Raw genomic sequence first — 23,303 nt, 5'->3', positions numbered from 1 at the left:
ATGCTTTACGATATAACTTTTGTTTGACAAACGCAATTGGATTTGCGTATATTTTGCGTACACAGACGAATGAGCGTTTTCGTATGTCATATTTTCTGGCCACGTATCATTATCACCCTACTCCAATTTTCACTCTTATCCAATTTCAGTATCTTGCCCAATGCTATTCCTTAGTTTGCCGCACAATCGGTACAGGAAATTTCTGTGTGAAACTGTTTAGTCTGTCGTCTATTTCAATCATATGTTTTCTATTCGTTCATATATTCTCTCGATTCCGTATTGCCCTTTTCGAAATTTTATTGCAAATATTTATAAACCATCATAAAAGGAAATCTCTAACACACAATTATTAGACTGTTTCGTACTCTTCAATTCGCCGTTCCAAGTGAATTTGCGCGAATGGAATGACAAAAAGGTTGAAAATATATGAATTAAAAAAAAAACATTTATTTACAACACAGTCACTCTTTCTTCTTTCTTCAGAAGAAAACACACAGCGGAAGAAATGTGGCAACAGCGCGCTCCATTTACCCTGTACTGCAATCTAAGAGTGGGACGCTCTATAGGACATGTGTGGATCCGACGAAATCTTCAGCTACAGGATAGTAAGGTAAAAATAGATCGATACTGGCATCGGTTTCATGTCAGAGGCATTGAAAAAGCAGCAAGGAAGCTTACATAATGAAAAATAGTCACAAACGGAGAAAGATATCACTGTCGGGTCAAAAAATTACACACAAAGTTCCACTCGAAAAATGCAATGATGTGCAGGTGCAAACGGGCCTGTCGCCGCGCAACGGGTATCCCCAACGAAAAGTAGATATCAGACATATAAAGGCAGAAAAAAGTCGACACTATGCCCGGTAAAAACCACAAAGAGCTACAATGATGAAATGCCCGGTAAAAACCAGAAATAGCTACAGTGATTTCAACCACTTCCAGTTTTAGTAGAGAGATTAGAGTGGAATATATTTTTGGAATGCTTAATTGATTGCAAAAAAGAGCTTCTCGCTATATATGACCGTTTTTCTTCTATAGTGATCAACATTAAAACTGGATGTGCTTTATTTCTATCACTTTTAGTTTCAATAGGAGGGTAAGAAAGAAGGTGACACATTCTTAAAACGCTAAATCGAATCCAAAAAACTGTTTCTCGCTATCTGTTACCATTCTTGCTTTATAGCAATCAACGTTAAAAACCGGAAGTGGTGGAATTCCTCCACTTGTGGTTTCAATAGAGAATTAAGAGACTAAGATTGTATCTATTCTTAGACGCTAAATCGATTCCAAACAAATCACTTCTTGCTATAAAAGAACTTAAAAAGTTCGTTACTGAATTTCCTATGTCTGTCTGTCTGTCTGTTATTTGCTATTTTTTTCAATTTTGAGCCCCGCATTCGATAGAGCATCAAAAACTATCTAAGATGTGATGAAATTTTTCGTATCATTCTTACCGTTCCTCAGATTGGCTAAAAAAAAAAAAAAATGGCTGATTTTCAGAGATTTAAGGAGCCATATCTCGGGAACCTAAAGTTATAGAGACGATATTGGTTTTGATCAATACGAAGAGGATAGTGAACATTTTGGTACTAAATAGTAACCGGTGACCATCTGGTTTGGTAAGTGGCCACCAATTAATATCGGTACCAAAATGTTTACCATCCTCTTTAGGTACTGATTAACACCAATATCATCGCTCTATGACTTTTGTTCCAGCATTGGCCAAAAAATAGTTTCCATTTCGGAAGATTTAAGGAACCATATCTCGGGAACCGTAAGTCATAGATAGATCGTATTGGTGTTGATCAATACCTTGAGGATAGTAAATATTTTGGTACCAAATTGTAACCGGCGGTCACTGGTCAACTGGCCACCGTTCCCCAGATATTGGCCAAAAGTGTTCGAATTTCGGGAGATTTAAGGAGTCATATCTGGAGGAATGTAAGGCATAGAGATGATATTTTGCGAGAAACAGAACAAGGTGTGGATAAAAAGATTTACATGTAGGTACAATCACAGTTATCTTTCCCACTCCATCTCTCCATTCTTTTTAAGTTCGTTCTGGCAATGTTCCTGGAGCATTCTGAACTGGTTTCTTATTGTCTTCGCTCTATGTAGATCGATGTTATTGTACTGGAAGTTGTAGTGAATTTCTATCCATTTCGATTTTAGTAGAGAGTTCAGAATGCAGTCGAAATGTATTAATGGGACGGTTAATCGATTGCAAAGAACAGATTCTAAGTTATCTATTAACATTTTTGCTCAATGATGATCATTAAAACCGGAAATGTTTGACTTTTTTACATTTCCAGTGTGACTACTGCTTCCATCAACAAACTTGATTTTTAAATTTCGACCTTCTACATCCTGGCCAAAACTGACGGTGATCAATTAATTTTTTTTTCGAGGGGGGGGGGGTTGTCTCTTAGACATACACACAGACCTAGGGTAAACACGATAAAATAGTTTTAGTAAAACAAAATCCTTAAAATTGGTATCATACACTAGGCTTTTATTTAAAATAACAACAACAATAATAATAAATTGCTAGAACAAAGATAATAAAGGGAGGTTAGGGTGAGGCATAGAAGTTAACCTAAACTTTTTTTTTTAAAAAAAAAAAAAAGTGTTGTCCTCTTTTATAAATTAGATCAAAGTCACTTTCCTTATATTAAACATTACCCCATGCCGTAAGCATCGGTGGACCACCGATGGGCAACTAGAAACACCTCGCCAAAAATTGGCGGCCCCGAAGGGACTATCCGCGGTGGCCCCACTTCCGTTTTGAAAATTATACCACCTGCGGCAGAGACGCGACGAAACGCCGATCAACCACAAAATTATTTGTCCAATATATGTTAAATCGCCTACATGCGTGATTTGTCAACCTTAAGGTAAGTCTTAAAAAAAAAAAACACTATAAAAAAAGAAAAAGTACTCCAGGGTGGGCGCGAACCATCAACCTTATTATTACTAGACGCGTGTTCTTCCAACTTCGCCACGGACTGGCTTGTGGTATAGGATAAATCAATGCAGTATTTTTAATTTGGCCAATAAGAGTGCTCCTTTAACTGTGCATATTCGACGACAACCGTCTGGGATCAGATGAAATGCATTCACCATGTAATTTTATAACAAAATGACGCGCGTCTATTCACTTTATTCAAAGTTCTCCCATATTCACTTCCCAATGATCGGCGACAATTGCCATCTAAATTCATACAATTATACACACTCATCTCAAGATTTCACTTCACTTCACTTTTTCACTTAACCCTTAAGAGATCCGGGGTTTTTGGGCCAGTTTTTAGACTTTCAGTCAAGCAGCTATTGCATCGTCACTATTTATCCTAGGATCATGGTTCATACCTCATTCTCTTCAGAATGGAGCTGGCGTTCAAATGGTACCACTTGAATGCTCATACCATATACCAGGAGCTGGAAAAATGATGTCAAAGGGAAAATTTCGGAGGGAAATTTTTTTTCCTCGCACTTTGGGCCCTCCTGGAGCAACCCTGTGTGAACGTAGCCATCTGAAAAAAATCTGATAAATAGTACTTGGTATACTGAATGTGTGTACCAAATTTCAAGTTTCTATCTTGAATACCAAGAGCGGGAGAAATTTTATCAGGAATTTTCACCATGCCCCAAATTACCGTAAAACACCATGATCTCAGGTAAAAAATTTCTTGAGACATCCCTAATTACCCTAGGGTCATGTTTCGCCCATCATTCTCTTCAGAATAGAACTGCCTTTCAGGCGGTATGACTCACGTGTCTTCATCATGTATCTAAGGCGGGAAAATGAGGAAAAACGGGATTTTTGGGGTCTAAATATCCTTTTTCCAACTTTTAGCCCCCCTTGACCCCCCTGTTTTAACGCAGAGATCTGACAAAAAATCTGGTAAATACTACTCGGTGGGCTGAATGTTTATGCACAATTCCAATTTTTCAGGTGCAAAAGTAAGCCCGCCCAAAAAAAAAAAATATATATATATATATACCGACAACGTTCCATATTCCCGTATACAGATGAAAATTTTTAAACATTCCCTGAGACATCCCTAATTACCCTAAGGTCATGTTTCGCCCATCATTCTCTTTAGAATAGAACTGCCTTTCAGGCGGTACCATTCACTTGTCTCCATCATGTATCTAAGGCGGGAAAATGAGGAAAAACGGGATTTTTGGGTAAAAATATCCCTTTTTCAACTATTTGACCCTCTGGATTCTGTTTTAATGCAGAAATCTGAAAAAAAAATCTGGTAAATACCACTCGGTGGACTGAATGTTTGTGCAAAATTTCAATCTTCTACGTGCAAAAATAAGCCCGCCAAAAATACTTTACATACCCCCCCCCAAAAAAAAAGTATTACACGAAAATATAAATTTTAGACTTATGACGCCATCACCTCCTATGTCTCGACACAGGAAGGTGTGAAACCATCCGTAATGTCTTCTGCAATGCCTCTGGACTTGAAAAACAATAAAAAACCGGACGAAAAAGCTCAAATAGGAGAGTTATAACGCAATGTACCATGAAACACCCCGTATCGTACAAATTGTACCATGGGATCCCCAAAGGGTTAAAGATGTAGAGGCAAAGGTTACTCTTGACCCCCGGAGCTCACTTTAGGAACAATTCGTCAGAAAAGAATAATATACAATAAGAACCTCATGCACATGACTGGCGAGAGTTCGTGTTAGTCCCTTCGCGATTCTCCGCGACGAATCGAAGGAGCGCGGACCAAAATGAAGTCCTCGCTGCTACCAGGTGGTAACTTCAACACCCCGACTCTAGATATCTGTTTCGACTCGATATCTATGCCACTAGCGGCAATCCTTCGACGCGTGTCTATATCGATGACCGACATTTACCGGCAAGTGACCCACTGAGTGCTGGTAACGTTTACGGCATGGGATAAAAAAAATGTAGTATGGTGCATACATTCTTCTACTCTAATTAGAATGCGAGCTTATGCATCTTTGAAAAATTCTCTTAAGATGAAATAAGTACATCCGGCGTCCAAGGGTTAAGGCTACGATTAATTATCGCTTTCTTAACAGTCATGAAGGACAGAATCGAAATTTTCCATTTACTGTCCCATCTTATGTCCTGTAGGTTAAAGAAGGAGGAAGAATAGTGAAAGTGAATGGTTATAAAAGAATTAGTGGAATGAGAATGTGAGAGGAAACGGAAGAATCATCAGAAAAAACATAAATACAAATTTGTCCACCAAAAACTCACATGACCGGGGATCGAACTATAGATCCCTCATACCAAAAGTAAGCACTCTGTACCTTTTTTTAAAAAAAAAAAATGTTTGCTCCAGCTGAAACTCTTTCCAATTCAGTTTATTCAAAATTCTAGTAACTCAATTCGACAGGAATACGAGCACAAGAACTTCAAGGACAGTTAAAAATGTCCACGCTTTCCAGTGGGACCAAATTCATGGTGGATTGTGTCCAGTGAACTGGATCCGAATCAGTGGCGGATCTGGAAGGTAAAAACTGAAGGGGCTAGATTAAGATTTCTAATAATGAGTTTACTATAAATTTTCAAAAGTATATGAATAATAGCTTCAATTATTTTGTCCCTCAAAAAACTAAGGAGCCTAGGTTCTCCAGGCTAGATACGCCACTGATCCGAACGCCCGGCTATGGCTACCGACAACCACTGACAAGTAAACCTTACGTTTGGGTGAATCGAGTTGCTGACTGAGACACATATGAGAAAGTAGTACTAAATGTGGTCAGTATTTCAGTGAAGTTATGGGTGCGAAGCTCCAGGGCTTTAGAAGATACAGCTACCAGAACATCACTTGGAAGTACAGAATAGTTTTCATACAGTTGGAGGTAAAAGCTCTGTAAGATGGGTAAAGGACTAATACATATGCTGCAACAATATTTAATTTCCCTCTAACTTTTTACCAATTGCGCGTAAATCAAAATTAATGTTATCATTGTTCTTCTGATTAAATTTGCGCCTTAAATCATGTATCACATGACCCTATTCCTATTTTAAAAACTTAACCTTAATTCAAAATGGCGGATTTCAAGATGGCCGCCGTCAGGTATACCCTTACTATATGACTTCCCCCTAGTCCTAATATGTACCCATACGTTTGTTATTCACCTTTTGTCGTTACAAGAGGTCTTACAGAGCTTTTACCTCCAACTGTATGAAGGCTATTCTGTACTTCCATGTGATGTTCTGGTAGCTGTATCTCCTAAACCCTTGGAGCTTCGCACCTATAACTTCACTGAAATACGACCACATTTAGTACTACTTTCTCATATGTGTCTCAGTCAGCAACTCGATTCACCCAAACGTAAGGTTTACTTGTGAGCCACCGTGTTCCCTTCACAGAGAACAGATAACATAACGTTAGTAACCCTATCTTTTATACTACGACCAATTAAAAGAAAATGTCAACCAGACAGACAATAAATTACACTCGGTAAGCACTTACACGCTAGGTAAATGAATACAATAAATATATCCTGATGAATATTTGTTCCCACTATAGCATACGTTTTTTTCTTTCTCTTATTAAAATTCGCATTTACAAAGTAAATTGTTGAGTTAGAAACACTGTTTTAGCTACTTGACCGAAGACGAATCATTGCCAAATATGAACCTTTGGGGGCAGACTTGTAGAATCTTATGTGCACCTATCTCCCAACACAAGGGTGTGGAAAATTCCTGCACAAATATATTTCCTGTGCTCTTATATATGGATTTAAACTCATCCGTGTGTAGGCAACAAAATTCAACGAGGAATAAATATACCTCCTTAAGCGTATCTTTTGTTCTGAGTTTGTCAAGGCTTTTCCAGAACCATTATGGCAACATCTTGCTTGTTTCTGAATATTCGCAAATAACATTCTTATCGCACTGTTATTGCATATTTTATTACTAAACTAAACTTTTAATGAAGACTATTTAAAAAGATGTGAAAAATGACTTCATGCTTAATTATTCCTTAGAAAGAATATACTTTTAAAAGAGCGGTGAATCTTTTTTTTTTTTCCTTTTTTGTGTGGGAGGACCAAATAACGAAATCAGGAAGGTTAGCAAATATTGAGAGAAGACAATAAATAAAATTATCAGGCATTCTACATTAATTACAAATAACCCCAATATTTCCATAACATTATTACACAAAAGTATTTGTTCTATGCAGTACGTGTTTCGCCCGAGACTTTGGCCTGCTGTAGTTTAAAATTGTGTAATTAAAAGCTCCAATTATTTGCTTTAATTTATTATTATTATTATTATTATTATTATTATTATTATTATTATTATTATTATTATTATTATTATTATTATTATTATTATTATTTTGAGTTTACCCATGAACCAACATTCGTTTACATAACTATTAATACTGAAATCTAGATATGATTACGACCAGAGATGTAATGCAAGAATTGTTGGTGGTATACGCTAGGGCAGTAGTTCTCAAAGTGGGGTCCACGACGCCTAAAAATTGAAAGGTGTTGTAATAAACTGGAACTCACAGCTTTATGCAAGAATTTGTTTTTCAGTTCTAAAAAGAAAGCAATTAGAAATTATACCTCCATTTGTAGATTTAAATATTTTCCTACTTTACTAAAATTCTGCCCTGAAGCTGGTCAACCGTTATATAGGACTACTTCAAGTGAGAGAAATTCTTTCTTTGTTTGGGCACTTTCTTAAAAGCCGTTGTACGTTAACTGTACGACACCTCGGAATTTCATGGATTTCATCTTCAAGTGGCGGAAAGCTCCTATCACTACCACCAATTCCAGATTTTTTTTTTTTTTTTTGAAAAAGTAAATGTTAGTCATTCCTATGCTTATAAACATCTGGTATTTCCAAAAAAAAAAAAAAAAAAAAAAAAAATGTTCTTAAATCCGCTACTGCGAGTAACTCTTGACTCAAATTGATTTGGACCTAAGATTGATGGTGACAAGTTATTTCAGATTACAATGCAATTATGGAGAAAAACAGAATTTCATTCCTCACATTAGTGATCCCACATTTGACAAAATTGTTTATCAAGTGGATTTCCTCATTTTTTTTTTCTTTTTTTTAAAGTTCGATTTTCAGTCTTGAAAGTTACTGTATTTTCAATTGCAATTTTGTTCACTATGAAACAATCACGTATCTTTAGGATAAATTACTTATTGCTTTATTTCTCTTGATCTTTTTCTTATCAGTGGTAATTCTAATTAGTATATATTTTTAATACCATGTGAAATTTCAGGTAACATTGCAAGGGGGTCCGCAGATCACTTCCCGAATGAACAGGTGGTCCGCGTTATCGAAGAGTTTGCGAACCACTGTGCTAGTGTAATAACATACTAGGAAAAACCTGTTCCCTACTACGTAACTTAATTGCATCCGTTTTCAAAAAATATTGCGTATACCCACCCCAGTATACGCCCGTTCTTTCGTAAATTTGAGATGAGCAAACGTTCAAAAGAAAAATGAATGAAATCTTCAAGTTTTACGTCCCACACTTATGCCGGTTAGGCTAAAGGAGACGGTGATGATGAGAAATGAATGAAGTGGTGGAATAAAGAAAGAAAGAAGAAACGAGAGAACCCCAAGGAAACTCACAAGCACGGTGTGTGTCTACCACAAAGTCCACACGGCGCGAGCTGAGATCGAACCAGGAACCCCAAGCACCGGGGTGAACCCTCTACCACTGAGCCACCGCGCCCCCCAGTAAAGGTTGAAGTATAAAAATATTAGGTACGTATACAACATATAGGTATAGCTAGGGGCAGGTTTTTTTTTTTTTTTTTTTCGCACGTTGCGAAATTGCAAAAGTTTTCCTACGAAGCCGAGAGTTGGTTTTCCAACGAACTACGCCAGATTGAGTAAGGAAATAGGTATTTTGAAGTCGCGACAAAATGCGATAACTAACATTTTGAGTGAAATGTACCTGCCGCAAAACGCTACAAATTGCGAATTTTTAAAAACGTCAATTTTAGTTGTTAAAATACAGAAATAAAAAGTACAATTTTTCAAAGGGGAGAAAAATTTAATAACTTCTGCCTGTCGGCAATATGGCTTCCAATAACGAATACTGATTTTTTTTTTTTTTTTAATACAGCTTGGTAATCAATGGCAGAAAGCTACAAATGAAAGAAGGAAATGTTGAAACATACATTATGCTGCACTTTTCATCAGCATAATAATTTGCAGACGAGATATGCTAGAAGATACTACATTAATGTATTGTATGTATGTGTTTTTACATGTATATATGTTTTCGGTGTATAACTAATACAATGTGTGGTGTTCTGTGATGGCAATTGTGATGATACTGTGCTAGTGTATTTTAAGTTTTTGGACTTGTAAAAGAAGAAAGAAGTAATTTGTTGTTGGTAACTGCATAAAGAATAACTTCATTGTCCTAAGTAGCATTATTGATTTATTGCTTATTACTTATATTGGGGCTTACATTAGAATTTGTAGGTCTATAATTTATATTACAGTTTGTAAAATAATTTACTTAGTGACAAAACGAGAAATTTTATATCTCAAAATGCGACAAAATATGATTTTTTAAATTTCAAATGCGAAATATTTAATTTCAAATTGCGAAAAACTCCTGCCCCTAGGTATAGCCTATTACATCCGTAGTTACGCCCTTTCTCCTATTTTAAAATAGTTGAATGGAAACAATACATTTTTAAAGTTGAAATTAAATCGCCACAGTGTTAAATTGGCAAGTTAGCTGCACGCTAGCAATATATATTAGAGTCAGGCAGACAAGGGATATCTACTAGTGTCACTTTTATATTAAAAATCAGCGTGAGGCACAGAGATGTTTACCATTTACAAATAGAATTATCAGAAACTCTTTTGACAAATAATGTAATAACACTTGCATTAAGCGATCAGATAGTAACTCCTCCTACTATAAAATAATAATAATAATAATAATAATAATAATAATAATAATAATAATAATAATAATAATAATAATAAGGTACAGGCCATCACACTAAACTTTCTCGCTCTCACTTCTTAAATTGAATCATTGTAGTTATTACGAAAACCTTTATTTCCGAAATATAAACAAAATTACAGTAGGTGCTTTCAGAAAACTGTATCGAAGAAAACAGTCCCAACAGCAAACTATCCTTTGTGAATTTTTTTATGAGAAATTATTCATGCCAAATTGTAGGGTTGCAGAAAAATTATTTATGAAATATGATCAAAAATTCCCCGATTTCTTTTTGAGAAAATCGTCCGGAAAAATTCGCTCCAAGAGTGAACTACCCTTGTAATTCTTTTAAATGAAAAATTATTTATATCCAGTGGTGCTATTCAGCCGGTTCACACCGGTTCGCGCACCGCAGACAGAAATTTGAATACGAATTCCGGAATTTCTTCCGGAATGCTGGGACTTGTGAGTGTAATGAATGTGATACGCAGTGTTCGAAGTGAAAAAAAAAAAAAGCAGAGGCGGTATATTTTATTTTGATTTTGACTCGACATACCGGCTATCTAAATGCTGAAATACAGTGAGGGAATGTTGCCTAAAAGATTTCATTTCAATTTACATAATGACTAAGAAACCATTGGAGAGTTTCTCTGCAGTTACGTGAGGGAGGGACAGGGGTGGACTGGCCATAATCAAGTACCGGCCCGATGGCCGCTGCGCCCTCCTCGGGAGGGGCTAAGACCCGTCTTAGCCTCGGGAAGGCACACAGTTTCCTCTCTGAACACAAGTTAAAAAAAAGGTAAATAATTATTTTATAAATTCGCTAGCCTTTGGCCAGCTAGGGATCCACCCCAGACCCCGGTATTTGCTCGGCCTGCGGCCTCGCTCTTTCTGTTTTCGGCGTGGGAATGCTATTAATGACTTTAGATTTACCCCTAAATATATAGATTTGACTCTAATATTAGTCATTTTGGACGATTTTTACATATCACCCTTACCAACACCACACTCCGCCCCAAATCCCAGTATTTGCTCGGCCTGCGGACTCGCTCTTTCTGTTTTTGGCTTTGGGAATGTCATTATAATGATCTTAGGGACCCTGAAATTTATGGATTTGACTCTAATATCGGTCATTTTGGATGATTTTTATATATCAACCCTCCCACCCCCAATGCTCCGCCCCCAGATCCCGTCTTTACTCGGCCTACGGCCTTGCCTTTTCTGTTTTAGGCTTTGGTGGTACCATTAATGATCTCAGCGATTTCGAAATATATTGATTTCACTCTAATCTCGGTCATTTTGGATCATTTTTACATGTCTCTCCCTCCCACTCCTGCCGTTAGAGACGCTAGTGGCGTTACATAAAAACAAAACTCCGTTCAAGACTTACAGATGAACATCTGGAATCACTGTTCTTGATGAACTCAGAAAGAGACATTCTGACCAAAATAGACAACAATCTTATTATTGACAAAATGTATGGAAAGAGCAAGGAGATGCGAAGGCTCCTTCAAGCATATAGCGGTGACTTTACTTTCATTTTCCAGTTTTGTTTTTGAATTTCTTTTTTCGCTAGGTAGCAGGGGCGGCTTGTCTATAAGAGCTGCAGAACTACCAGCTATTTTAGTGGAATAAATGTATTTTCAATTAAGTTGAATTGTGTTTAATTTAATCAAGGTAATAAATAACATGTAATGATGATATTTGGTCTAACAGTGTCCTGAAATTGTGCTGCTGGATATGCTACATAGCGTACAATTATTGGAAACACCTTCTGAAGCTTAATAATATTGCAAGAGCTGTGCACGGATTGCCCTATACTTTAGCATTGAGACCAAAATCTTCACAGGCCGCACTGTATTACGTTTTCCTTGTTTGTTAGATAGGATTTACTAGAGCTGCACTTCCAGCAGCTCAGAACTCACGAATACTTCCGAAGAAGACGAAGACACACGACGTGATGTACGTGAGGCACCCTTCTCTTGTTTTTTTATAACGGAGTTCAGTGTAATTGTTGCGCGCTTTAAAAATAATGGTATTCCATGTTCGAGTTTGTGCAAATTTTCTGAACAAAACACAATTTGTGTGACAATTTTAAGGAAACCATAAAACTTTTGGAAATTCTTCTAACTACCCCAACGACAATAGGTGAAGCAGAACGTTACTTCTCTAATTTTAAACTAGTTAAAACATTTTTGGGAAGCATAATATGTCAGGAAAGAATCAATGCTTTGGCTGCCTTATCAATCGAGCGTGATATCATATCCACCACGCCGAACTTGAATGAAAGAGTAATAGGACATTTTGTACAGCAGAAGTCACGTCGGATAGACTTCATTTACAAACGATAAAATATCTATAATTCAGTAGATTAATAAAATTTCTGCCTGTAGACATTACGTGAATCCGAAGTTGTTATGGTATCTGAAAACAGTATGTTTCTTACGGTATGAATATGTATTTTAAAAATTTGTTACACACAACAGTGGTGTATTTAGAGGGGAGCTATCGGGCTCAAGATCACCCGAAATTCATTAAAACTTGTAGGCATCCCAAAGGAAAAGTTAAGTGCTTATTCATATGCTGTGTATAGCTCCTCCCGAAACAAAGCCCTAAATACGCCACTGACAACCAATAAACAAAACAATAGTGTTTTGCATGCTATACACTAAAGTTGTATATATATTTGTTAATTTCAATTATAATTGTCATTTATAACGATTAGAGTGCTGAAAGAAATTGCTGGTTGGTGTACATTTTATAATTAATTGCTGTAAACGGGAAATTTAATGTACAAAAAACAAACTGTGCAGAACTACCTCAGATTATGGTATCGAGCCGCTACTGCTAGGTAGGTATATAATTCTCAATTTACTTTTGTTAATTTGTAGTAAATATTTCATGTACACTTTTTATTAACGGTTTTAAAGATAGATGAAAAATAAGTTAATGTTATGATGAACATAGCTTTAAAAGGACAGAAGTATGAAAAATAGCATAAGCCCCAAACTTAACTCAAATATTCAGCTATAATTAGGCTGTTAACAAATGTAGCCGAAGAATTTAAACAACTGGTGTGATTTTTGTAGTCTCAGTTAAAGTGTGCAGATTTATATAGGCTTAATATACGAGGCGTTTGAACATAAGTACACAACGAAAGGTTATTTCAAAAAAGTAAATGTATTTTCAGAAAGTACATACTTTACTATAATTTTCGACATAGTTGCCAAGTTTGTTCAAACACTTATCATACCTCTCAACCAATTTCAAAATACCCTCTTCATAAAAACTTGCCGCCTGCTCCGATAACCAAGCCTTCACTGCCGTTTTCACATCGTCGTCATTGTAACGGTTGCCACTGAGGTGTTGTTTGAGGTGGAGGAATGGTTATCGCTCGGCGCAAGATCAGGATTGTAGGGTGGGTGGTTTAAAACTTCCCAGACAAAACTGTCCAACAAATCGCGGGTCTGACCTGCAGTGTGAGGTCTTGCATTGTCATGGAGAAGAGCAATGCCCTTTGTCAGCATGCCGCATCGTTTGTTTTGAATCGCTCTGCGTAGCTTTCACAGGGTTTGGCAGTATACTTCTGCATTGATAGTGGTTCCTCGTTGCATGAAGTCGACCAACAAAACACCATGCCTATCCCAAAACACCGCCACCATGATTTTGCGCTGGGACAGAGTCTGTTTGGCCTTCACCTTTACAGGCGAGTGTGTGTGTCTCCATTCCATGCTCTGTTGCTTCGATTCGGGCGTGATATGCGAAACTCATGTTTCGTCTCCAGTTACGATCTGACTCAAGAAGCTGTCACCTTCTTCGTGATAACGAGTCACGAACTTCATGGCACACTCAAATCTTTGGTTTTTGTGGTCCTCTTTAGGAGTTTCAGGACCCAACGGGAGTACAGTTTCCTAAACTTTAGGTGTTCAGAAACAATTTTGTAAAGCACTGATCTCGACACGTCAGGAAATTCGTTTGAGAGACCTGTTATTGTGCAGCGCCTGTTCTCACGAACCCTCGCTTCAACTGAAGCCACCAAATCGTCTGTAATCGAAGAAGGGCGACCGGAGCGGTCCTCATCATGGACGTTGTCACGGCCATTTTTGAATTCTCGTACCCACTTACGCACTTTGCTTGCACTCATAACAGTATCACCGTACACTTCGCAAATCTGTCGATAAATTTCTGCAGCAGACAGGTTACTTGCTGCCAAAAATCGTATCACTGAACGAACCTCACACGCGGCGGACGACTTGATAGTCTTAAACATTGTGAAAGCCCAGAACACAACCGTACAGGTCAGCTACAGAGTTGAAACTGAGCACATTTGTTCCCGAGGCATGCCGGTACATGACGCACACGCTAGTTGCGGTATGCGCGCGAACTACTAGTGTCTACAACAAAACGGACCTTACTTAAAAAACACGCCTCGTATTTAGTACTCAAAGTCTCTGTTTGTTTATGAAAATATTGAATTTGTATAATTCTATCGTGATTAACTGCACTAGCTAGTTAATCTTTTGTTGTGTTTTGTGTACTAATTTTCCGGGGCAAGCCCCCCGGCACTTTCTTTTATTAGGAGGGGGTATTCCATACAAGCGAAAGCCTCAGATGGACGGCGCCGTCCCAGAGTATGTGACCGCGCCCTTTTTACATAGCCAGTCCACCCCTGGGGAGGGACATGAAGAGACTTTGGTCCCCCGCCAAGAAGTCTCTGAAAAAAATAAAAAAAAATATCCCCTTATGTTGCATTATGGAGAACTATTCACGAAAATGCTCAAAAACTGAGTTTTTATATTAACAATTTCCTGTGGGAAAACTGCCGAACCCCCCACTCGATTGAGAGGTATTCCAAACCTCCAGAAGATCCGCCCATGCTCAAACCATGACATTTATATGCACTAAGGCAAGAAGACACATAAATAGGCCTACGTAAGAAACAAACAATTAAATATGGCACATTAAACTATAAAGTAGATGAAATTATTTGAAGACACCTCATTTTATAAACAAAAGGTAGGAAAAAGATAACCAAAATGTCGGTGTTGTAAACTTACAAGGGAGGGTCACTAAGTTGCTCCGTTGAGATCCGATTATCCGAACGAGACAACTGTGTTTGCATTTGATGTATTATAACTAGATGAATCCCAAAGTTACACGTGCTACCGGGCGGAATGTCGTGAGTTACAATATATTTTGTAATGTAAAAGCTACAAAGCTGGCACAATAGTTTGAACCGGGTCATTTGTTCGGAAACGGTTGGGTAAATGTAAAGCTCGGAGAACACGTATCCCATCATGTTGAAGTACACATTTTTCGGATAAGAAAAATTTGCCCCCGGGTCTCCCGCAGGCTCCCAGACCGGGGCCAATTCAAAATTTCCAAATTGCAAGGGAGTTAAGTAGCACATCGTTTGAAAGCTGTTGTAAAATGAAAGAAAATCGAGCAAGTCTTGACTCTCTACGACAACCCTGTGCAAAATGGCGGAGGATCAAAATGTAAACAAATTGAAAAGTCCATTGTCACCCCTATAAATCGGAAACGGTGAGACAAACGTGAAAACGGAAAGGAAGTATGGCATTATTTTCAAAATACAACGATTTAAGTTAAAACGTCTTGTCCCAGGCCCCAGGTGGGGTCCAACTAAAAAGATCCAAATGACAAGAGGGGTTAAGTAGCACCTCGTTAGAAAGCTGTTGTTAAACAAAAGAAGATGGAGCAAGTCTCGACTCTCTATAACAACCCTGTGCAAAATGGCGGCAGGTCAAAATGTAAACAAAAGCTTAATTGAAAATCTATTTCCACCTTAAATCCAAGATGGCCGCTTAAAACCTATGTCATTCATACCTGTACAAATCTAAATCTCTATTTTTCTCTATTATGTGTTTAGAAACAATAGAAAGACTAAAGAACAATTGAATTTCGATTCACTTCAACTATAATATTATTTCATTCCGTTACAACACATACATGTTTTGTTCCTAATGCACGTTTGTCACGGTTCTCTCAATATCATTTACGTTAATACAATGAACACACAACTCTGACTTCCTATTCATACTACTAAACAAGAATTGAATACCTTCGGGTATTTTTCTATTTTTGTCAAAGGTAGTTCATACATAAAGGACTTGCTGCACCAGTCAGGTTGGGGGCTCTATTGTAACGTATTCGTGATGGTTACATTTGTATGCCACTCGTTAATTTGATCGCAATATTCCAAACAATACCATACAAAAAAAAAAAAAAAAAAATCATTTACAAGATTGGCGAGCAGTACCAAACCACGTGTAAATCATTTCAGTGATTGAGTTGCGCAAACTTTGATGGTTTGTCCCCATATTACAAGAAATAGCATATTTATATACAGACTCATTTTTCAGGCTGGCAGCGATATTGGATTACAGATGATACTCTTTGATATTTTGTGGATATCTGCTATTAACCATAAACATAAATACATTTCGCTTCTGCAGCACCAGTAGATTGAGCTGGACATGCGTTCGATACATCGTGCGGCATTTTGAACTCAAGATGTAGCGTTTTTGAACACTCGCATCTTTTCCTCACCTACTGATCAACATTCATGCCAAATTTGGTTTTCCCTAGCTTCAGCAGTTTGGTATGCCTATCCTTTTGATATAGGGTTTAAGCGGCCACCTTGGATTCAAGGTGGCCATAGATTTTCAATTAAGCTTTTGTTTGCATTTTGTCCCGATGCCATTTTACACAGGGTTGTCGTAGAAAGTCGAGACTTGCTACATCTCTCATATACCAAGAGCTTTCAAACGATGTGCTACTGCCATTTGAAACTTTTTAGTTGGATCTCACCTGGGACCCTGGAACAAGGCGTTTTAACTTAAATTGTACTTTGAAAATACCACATATACTTTGAAAATACCACACATCTTTTTCTGTTTTCACAATTCTCTAATTGTTTCCGATTTATAGGGGTGGCCATGAACTTTTCAATTGTTTTTGTTTACATTTTGACCCGCCGCCATTTTGCACAGGGTTGTCGTAGAGTTAAAACTTGCTCGATTTTCTTCCATTTTACAACAGCTTTCAAACGATATGCTACTTAACCCCCCTTGCCATTTGAAAATTTTGAGTTGGCCCCTGTCTGGGACCCTGGGGCAAAGTTTTTTAACCCCGAAAAGTGTGTCCTTGAAAATGATGGGATACGTATTCGCAAAGTTTTTTATTTGCCCAACCGCTTCCGAACAAATGACTCGATTCAAACTATTCTGTCAGGTGATTTTTTTGTAGCTTTTACATTACAAAATATGTTTTAACTCATGATATCCCGCCCGGTGGCACGTGTAACTTTGGGATTTATCTAGTTATAACATATCAAATGCAAACACAATTGTCTCGTTCGGATCTCAGCGGAGCAACTTCGTGATCCTCCCTTGTTAGAAATTACTTTCACATAAGAAATAAAATCTTTTTATGTCCAAAGCTATTCGTTAATTACTGTGTATAAAAATTGATTTATTAAAGGTAGTTAGCAACTACTTTCCAGTGACGGTATGTCTTGATCATTGAAAAACCACAAGCGGTATGCCTATATCACAGAAAAACCAGAGGCGGTATGGCATACTGTATATTATATATATATATATATATATATATATATATATATATATATATATATATATATATATATATATATATATATACATGTAGAGAGACAGAGAAAACCAGTTGTTAAAAAATTAGAATAGCACCACTGTTTATATCATATTGTAGGTTTCCTAAAGGATCATCTATGAAATATGAACAAAATTGCCTGAGTCACTTCTAAGAAAATCGTCTGAGAAAAACTCATCTCAAGAGTAAACTACCCCCCCCCCCCCTAGATTTTCTAAGACAAACGACTTATACCACATTATGTAGCTGCTAATGAAATATTGATGTATGAGATATAAGCAAAATTGTTAGAGCCGTTTACGGGAAAACAGAAATTTTGGATTGTCTATATATTTCACTAAACTACCCTTAATTTTGGAGATGGGAAGAAAATTCGAAACCCTCCCAGGAGAATCTTATAAAAATCTTAAATTTAAAATTTGGTGCAGATACGAAGAACGCTACGACCTCCATGTGTGTGAATACACTTATATGAGGACAAACGGGCGGAAGAACAGACATAAAAAAAAAATATTTTTTTCGGCTTGTATCCATGAAACGAGTGAATCCCGAATTCATTTTTTTTCCCTTACGTTCACCATACTTTGTCTCCTATCGTCACTCGAAAGTATAAAATAAAAGGAAATACATACATACATGCATCAGAAAAATGGAAACACCTGAACGAAATTGCAACTTACCAGATTAATATGGTGTCGGGCCACCTTTCGCCTTCAGAACAGCCTTCATGCGACGTGGGATGGAGGCATAGAGGTCGTGAATGGTAGCAAGTGGAATTTTACACCATTCCTCGTGCAGGGCATCGGCCAGTTCTGTGAGAGAGGATGGAGGTGGAAATCGTCGCCGGAGTCTTGTTTCCAAGACGGACCACAGATGTTCAATTATGTTGAGATCTGGGGATTCGGCGGGCCAGGGGAGGTGTTGAACTTCATCCCAATGTTCCTCAAACCACGCTGCAACAACGCCAGCTGTCTGAATGGGTACATTATCATCCTGGAAGATGGCGTCATTGTCCGGGAACAACACCCGGACCATAGGATGCAAGTGGTCTCCTAAAATTGCGACATAATCGTTGGCAGTGATTCGTCCGCTAAGTGTGACCACAGGACCCAATGAAAACCATGATATGGCGGCCCACAGCATCACCGAGCCGCCGCCATGTTTCACAGTTGGGCGGAGACACTGCAGATCATAAGCTTCTTTGGGCGTTCTCCACATATAAACACGGCCCGTGGTTAGGAATAGGGTGAAAGATGACTCATCCGACCATATCACACGTTTCCAGTCCTCAAAGGTCCAAGTTGCATGGTCGCGGCACCATTTGCGGCGTGCGAAAGCGTTATGGTCCCTGATGAGCGGTTTGGCCCGTGCAACACGACCCCATAAGTTCATGTCATGTAATTCGCGGCGGACTGTGACTGTCGAAACAGGATGGGGGAGGTGCTGATTGAGTTCCTCCGTCACTTGCTCCGCAGTGGCACGACGGTTCTGCGTGACAATGCGCTTTAATACCCGGCGTGATCTGTCACTCATGATTTTCTTCCGCCCACTGTTCCGCTTCCCCACGCGACACACCTAACACAGTAGCCAGTGCCGTCACACACTCCACAGAACCGCGCACCAACAATTTGCCCTCTTTGAAAATCTGAGAGGTCTCCCATTTTACACTACCTCCGTCTGCTGCAGCCACTGGACACTGTTGTTCCACTGCGCCTGACGTAGTATGGAGACCGACCTAACACGCCACTACCAGCGGTCCAGCGCTGCGGGCGCCACGACACCACTGCCAACCCATACATCTGACGTGTTGCCAACTACAGGTGTTTCCATTTTTCTGATCACCGGTCTGTATATATAAAACATGAAATACATTTAAAAATAATTATCGGAGATTATCAGTGTGGATTTAGTCGAAATCGACCAGATATTTACCATTCGACAAATACTCGAAAAGAAATGGGAATATATTACCCAGTACATCAACTGTTTATTGATTTTAGAAAGGCTTACAACTCGGTTAGGAGGGAAACATTGTACAACATTCTTACAGAATTTGGAATACCGAAAAAGCTAACGTTAGATGTATTAAGTGTTTAAATGAATCCCACAGTAAAGTCTTGCGGCACCTACGGGTGTAACTTGAATTCTCGCGGCACTCATAGATATTATTATTTGTGAATATAAAATACCGTGGTATTTTTTTCTGTGATTACTGATCTCCTCCTTGCAGAGAAGAAAACTCGATCTCTGGTTTTTCCCTGTGATATATCATTATACTTAATTTTGTTTGTAATTTAAAAATAGAAACCAATTGAATCGCTGAGTTTGAAAACCAGTCATCTCCATCGAAGCTAATTTGAGAGGAGAGGCAAACAAAACTAAATTAGTCAATATGTATCCGACATATAGGGCTGTTTTCATTTTTGGACCGTAGAAAAATGACAGTTCTACGGAAAATAGACAGGATAATACTCTACCTATACATTTTTCTTTATAGGGCCACACTGTAAATAATTCGCACAGGTAAATGCTACAAAATATATAAATGAATATCTAAGTCATACAAAAAGAGACGGCGAGACATATTTGGCCCGCGGGGAACAGTTTGCTGATCCCTCTTTTAGATCTTATGTTAAGGTTTCATAAATACAATTTACTTTTTTAAATGTATTTATATTAAAGAATATTTCAGGTGCTGTATTGCAGTTATCGGTGGATCTTGATTCCGTTTGCTTGTTTCTTCTGCATCAGTCGCCCACGAAAGGTTGCTCGCGTCCTTAAATCCTGGGTTTGTGTTTTCGTGACATAGTTCGATCAGGCTGTATCTATTAATGACTGTCTCCTTAGTTCTGGAACTCCACTTCCACCTGTACACTGAGAGAGCTCATTAAATTGCGATCACCCTTCAAAAAAGACAGCAGCCGAGCCTGGAAGTACTGAAGAGAAAAAAAAAAAATGGCAGACAGCACACTGTTACAATTGGAGGTGGGCAGGATTTACCCGCATTCCAAAAGGGCATGATTGTGGGTGCTCGAATAACAGGTGCATCAATAACCTAGACAGCAACACTCGTCGGATGCACCCATTCCACTGTAGTAAGGTGTACAAGGAGTGACAACAAAATGGGGTAACAGTCTCCAAGAGATGGAACTGCAGGGGCATACGGAAGGTCATACCACGGGGCAAGCGTCGCGTCAAACGGCTCGTGACAGCCAGTCGAACCATTACTGTCCGAAAATTACCTGACCAATACAATAATGGATACACTACACCCATATCCTATGCAGCTATGCGGCGTACACTGGTACGCGTAAGTTCCACAGCAGACGATCCAGTTGGCATCCACTCCTTATGACTCGTCACAGCTGACATCGTCGCGCCTGGGCACCGTGGATGATATGGAAAAGGGTGATCCTATGAATCATGGTTTGTGCTACAATACTCCGATGGGTACGTGTGTGTATGTGTCCCCAACAGCACGAAGCTATGAAACCCTCCTGCATGGTGCGTACTGTACAGGCAAGTGGGGGTTGCTGTATGGTTTTGGGATGCTTCTGTTGACATGAACTGGAACCATTGGTGTGGATGAACCACAATGCAATATTTCTACCCACAAGGAGACAGCATTTTCCAGGACGACAATGCACGGTGCCACAGAGCCAGGACTGTATTTGCTTGGCTTGAGGAACATTCCGCGGAGCTGCAGCATATGAACTGCCTCCCTAACTCAGCGGATCTTAATCCTATAGAACATATATATAATGTTGTGGAAGGAGCTCTTCACGCCATGACTCTGCACAGACATTTGTGGGCATATTGTGGGATGCCATCAGGAATATATAGTGTCAGATTCCCGTGGAAACATATCAGCAACTTGCAGAATCCATGCCACGCCGTGTCCAGGCCGTCCTTCAAAAGGCGAAACAACGAAGTATTGGTATCTATCTATCTATCTACAGTATTGCTGTATATATATATATATATATATATATATATATATATATATATATATATATATATATATATGGGGGGAACTTCATGATTTACATTATTTGTATAGTTTTCATTGCAGGACCGATCTCACTCACAAATTATTAACAAAACTAATTGTATAACTTCGTAAAAAACATATGCAATAAAACTTCACCTCATACAAGTCACATAATTTATTAATTACATTATATGTACAAATACATACACACGCACAATTGCACACGCACAATCTCTCTTTTCTGTGGAAGCATCTATGCTGCTGAATCTAATATGCTTTGCAGAGAAGTTGGTACCCATGTTCCATTCTGAAACATAAATATAACGCTTCGATCGATATATATTTGGACTTTTCCACAACGATATATTTGCTTTCCCTCACGCCATCTATTAGGCATTGGAACAAACACGATCCCTCTTTCCTCACATCTCTTCTGGACCAACTCCTTAAAACCTTGTGGTATTTGACTAGCTGTTCTAACGGCCTCTGCGAGCATCTAGAAGAAAGGAGAAATCATCAGTACACTAATGCCATCACTACTTAATCACAAGGAGCTTCAAAATTCACACTAAAACATTCCACACGCTACCTAAGTTATTTTTCTTCTACCTCAAAACTCCAACTTGCTTAAGTTACAAGTCAGAATACATAAACATATTTATTACTAAAAAATCTACCAAACGAATTAAACCATGGAGTTATAAATAGGGCTCGGAAGTTGAAGACCCAAAAATTACCTAAAATGGACCTAAAAATTGAAAAAACGTAAAAGTAATATCCACTTAGAATTACGTATTTAATGAATATAATGCTCAAGAAATAGAAGCGTCTGGTAGTATAAAATATACAGCTGAAAGAAACCTTATCAAGGAAATGCTTTGCTTTGTCATTCAATTTGCATTTTTGTTATATTGTTTCTGTTGTCCAAGTTTAATCCTACACTTTGAACACTTTTGGAGAAAGTAAGGACATCACATTGGCCCGTAACACTCTGAAATTATAATTGATCTGTGTATCAATTGGCACGTAATAAAAAAATATATAAATATTTTATGCTTTAAATTGTAGGAAAAAGAACAAAATTGCTTCCCCGCCGGACGTGAATTCGGCAGCCTTGAGCAGCAAGACGTAAGAAAATAAATTTTTATTTGGCCGTTTACAGGAGCAGCTCAAGGCAAAATTTTCACCTGGGCAAAGAGATGTGTTGCTCGTTTCCTAGTCCTAACCTACGGTTTACATTTTATTACAGTGATTTTAATAATTTAAAAGCCATTTTTCAGAAGGAGGTAGGGCGGGTTCAAATGCGATCCTAACGGGAGTTAATGCCAGTAAATTTATTGTCGAAAGAAGAAGTGCAAAAAGAGACGTTAAGACCTATATTTAAAAAAAAAAGAAAGAAAGAAAAAAGGAAAAAGAGGCAAATAAAATCCACCATTTTTTGGCCTACGTATACTATGTTAAGCCTCGTCTTAGGGCACTCGTAAAAAAGAGTATTTTTTCTCAACTTCCGGGCCCTAGTTATAAAATAACCACTAGAAGCACAATCGACGCCCCTATCTATGTGATTCCAGCTACTAGCGCGTTGCCAATTTAACAGTCACTTGTATGGCAATTTGTTTTCTACTAGTATGGCAAAAAGCAGTCACCTGCTATTTGTTTCAATGTGTAAAAGAGGTTATCAAGTGAAGATCCACAAGATTTTTGACTAGAAC

At 38.2% G+C, this 23,303-nt stretch overlaps 1 protein-coding gene across 2 annotated transcripts in view; it reads right to left on the bottom strand.

The window, feature by feature from the left end:
- Positions 1–21,751: 21,751 nt before the first annotated feature.
- sip1 (septin interacting protein 1) overlaps positions 21,752–23,303 on the bottom strand; it is a 56,936-nt gene continuing 55,384 nt past the window's right edge. For both annotated transcript variants that reach the window (XM_081751974.1, XM_081751973.1), the window contains exon 15: positions 21,752–22,087. In XM_081751974.1, the coding sequence (XP_081608100.1) occupies positions 21,845–22,087 (243 nt within the window). In that variant the 3' untranslated portion in view covers positions 21,752–21,844. The remainder of the gene's footprint in view (positions 22,088–23,303) is intronic.

Source organism: Thermobia domestica, chromosome 3 (genome assembly GCF_964235325.1).
Source record: "Thermobia domestica chromosome 3, izTheDome1.hap1.1, whole genome shotgun sequence".
Classification (NCBI taxonomy): domain Eukaryota; kingdom Metazoa; phylum Arthropoda; class Insecta; order Zygentoma; family Lepismatidae; genus Thermobia; species Thermobia domestica.
This window is presented reverse-complemented; position numbering and strand designations above follow the sequence as displayed.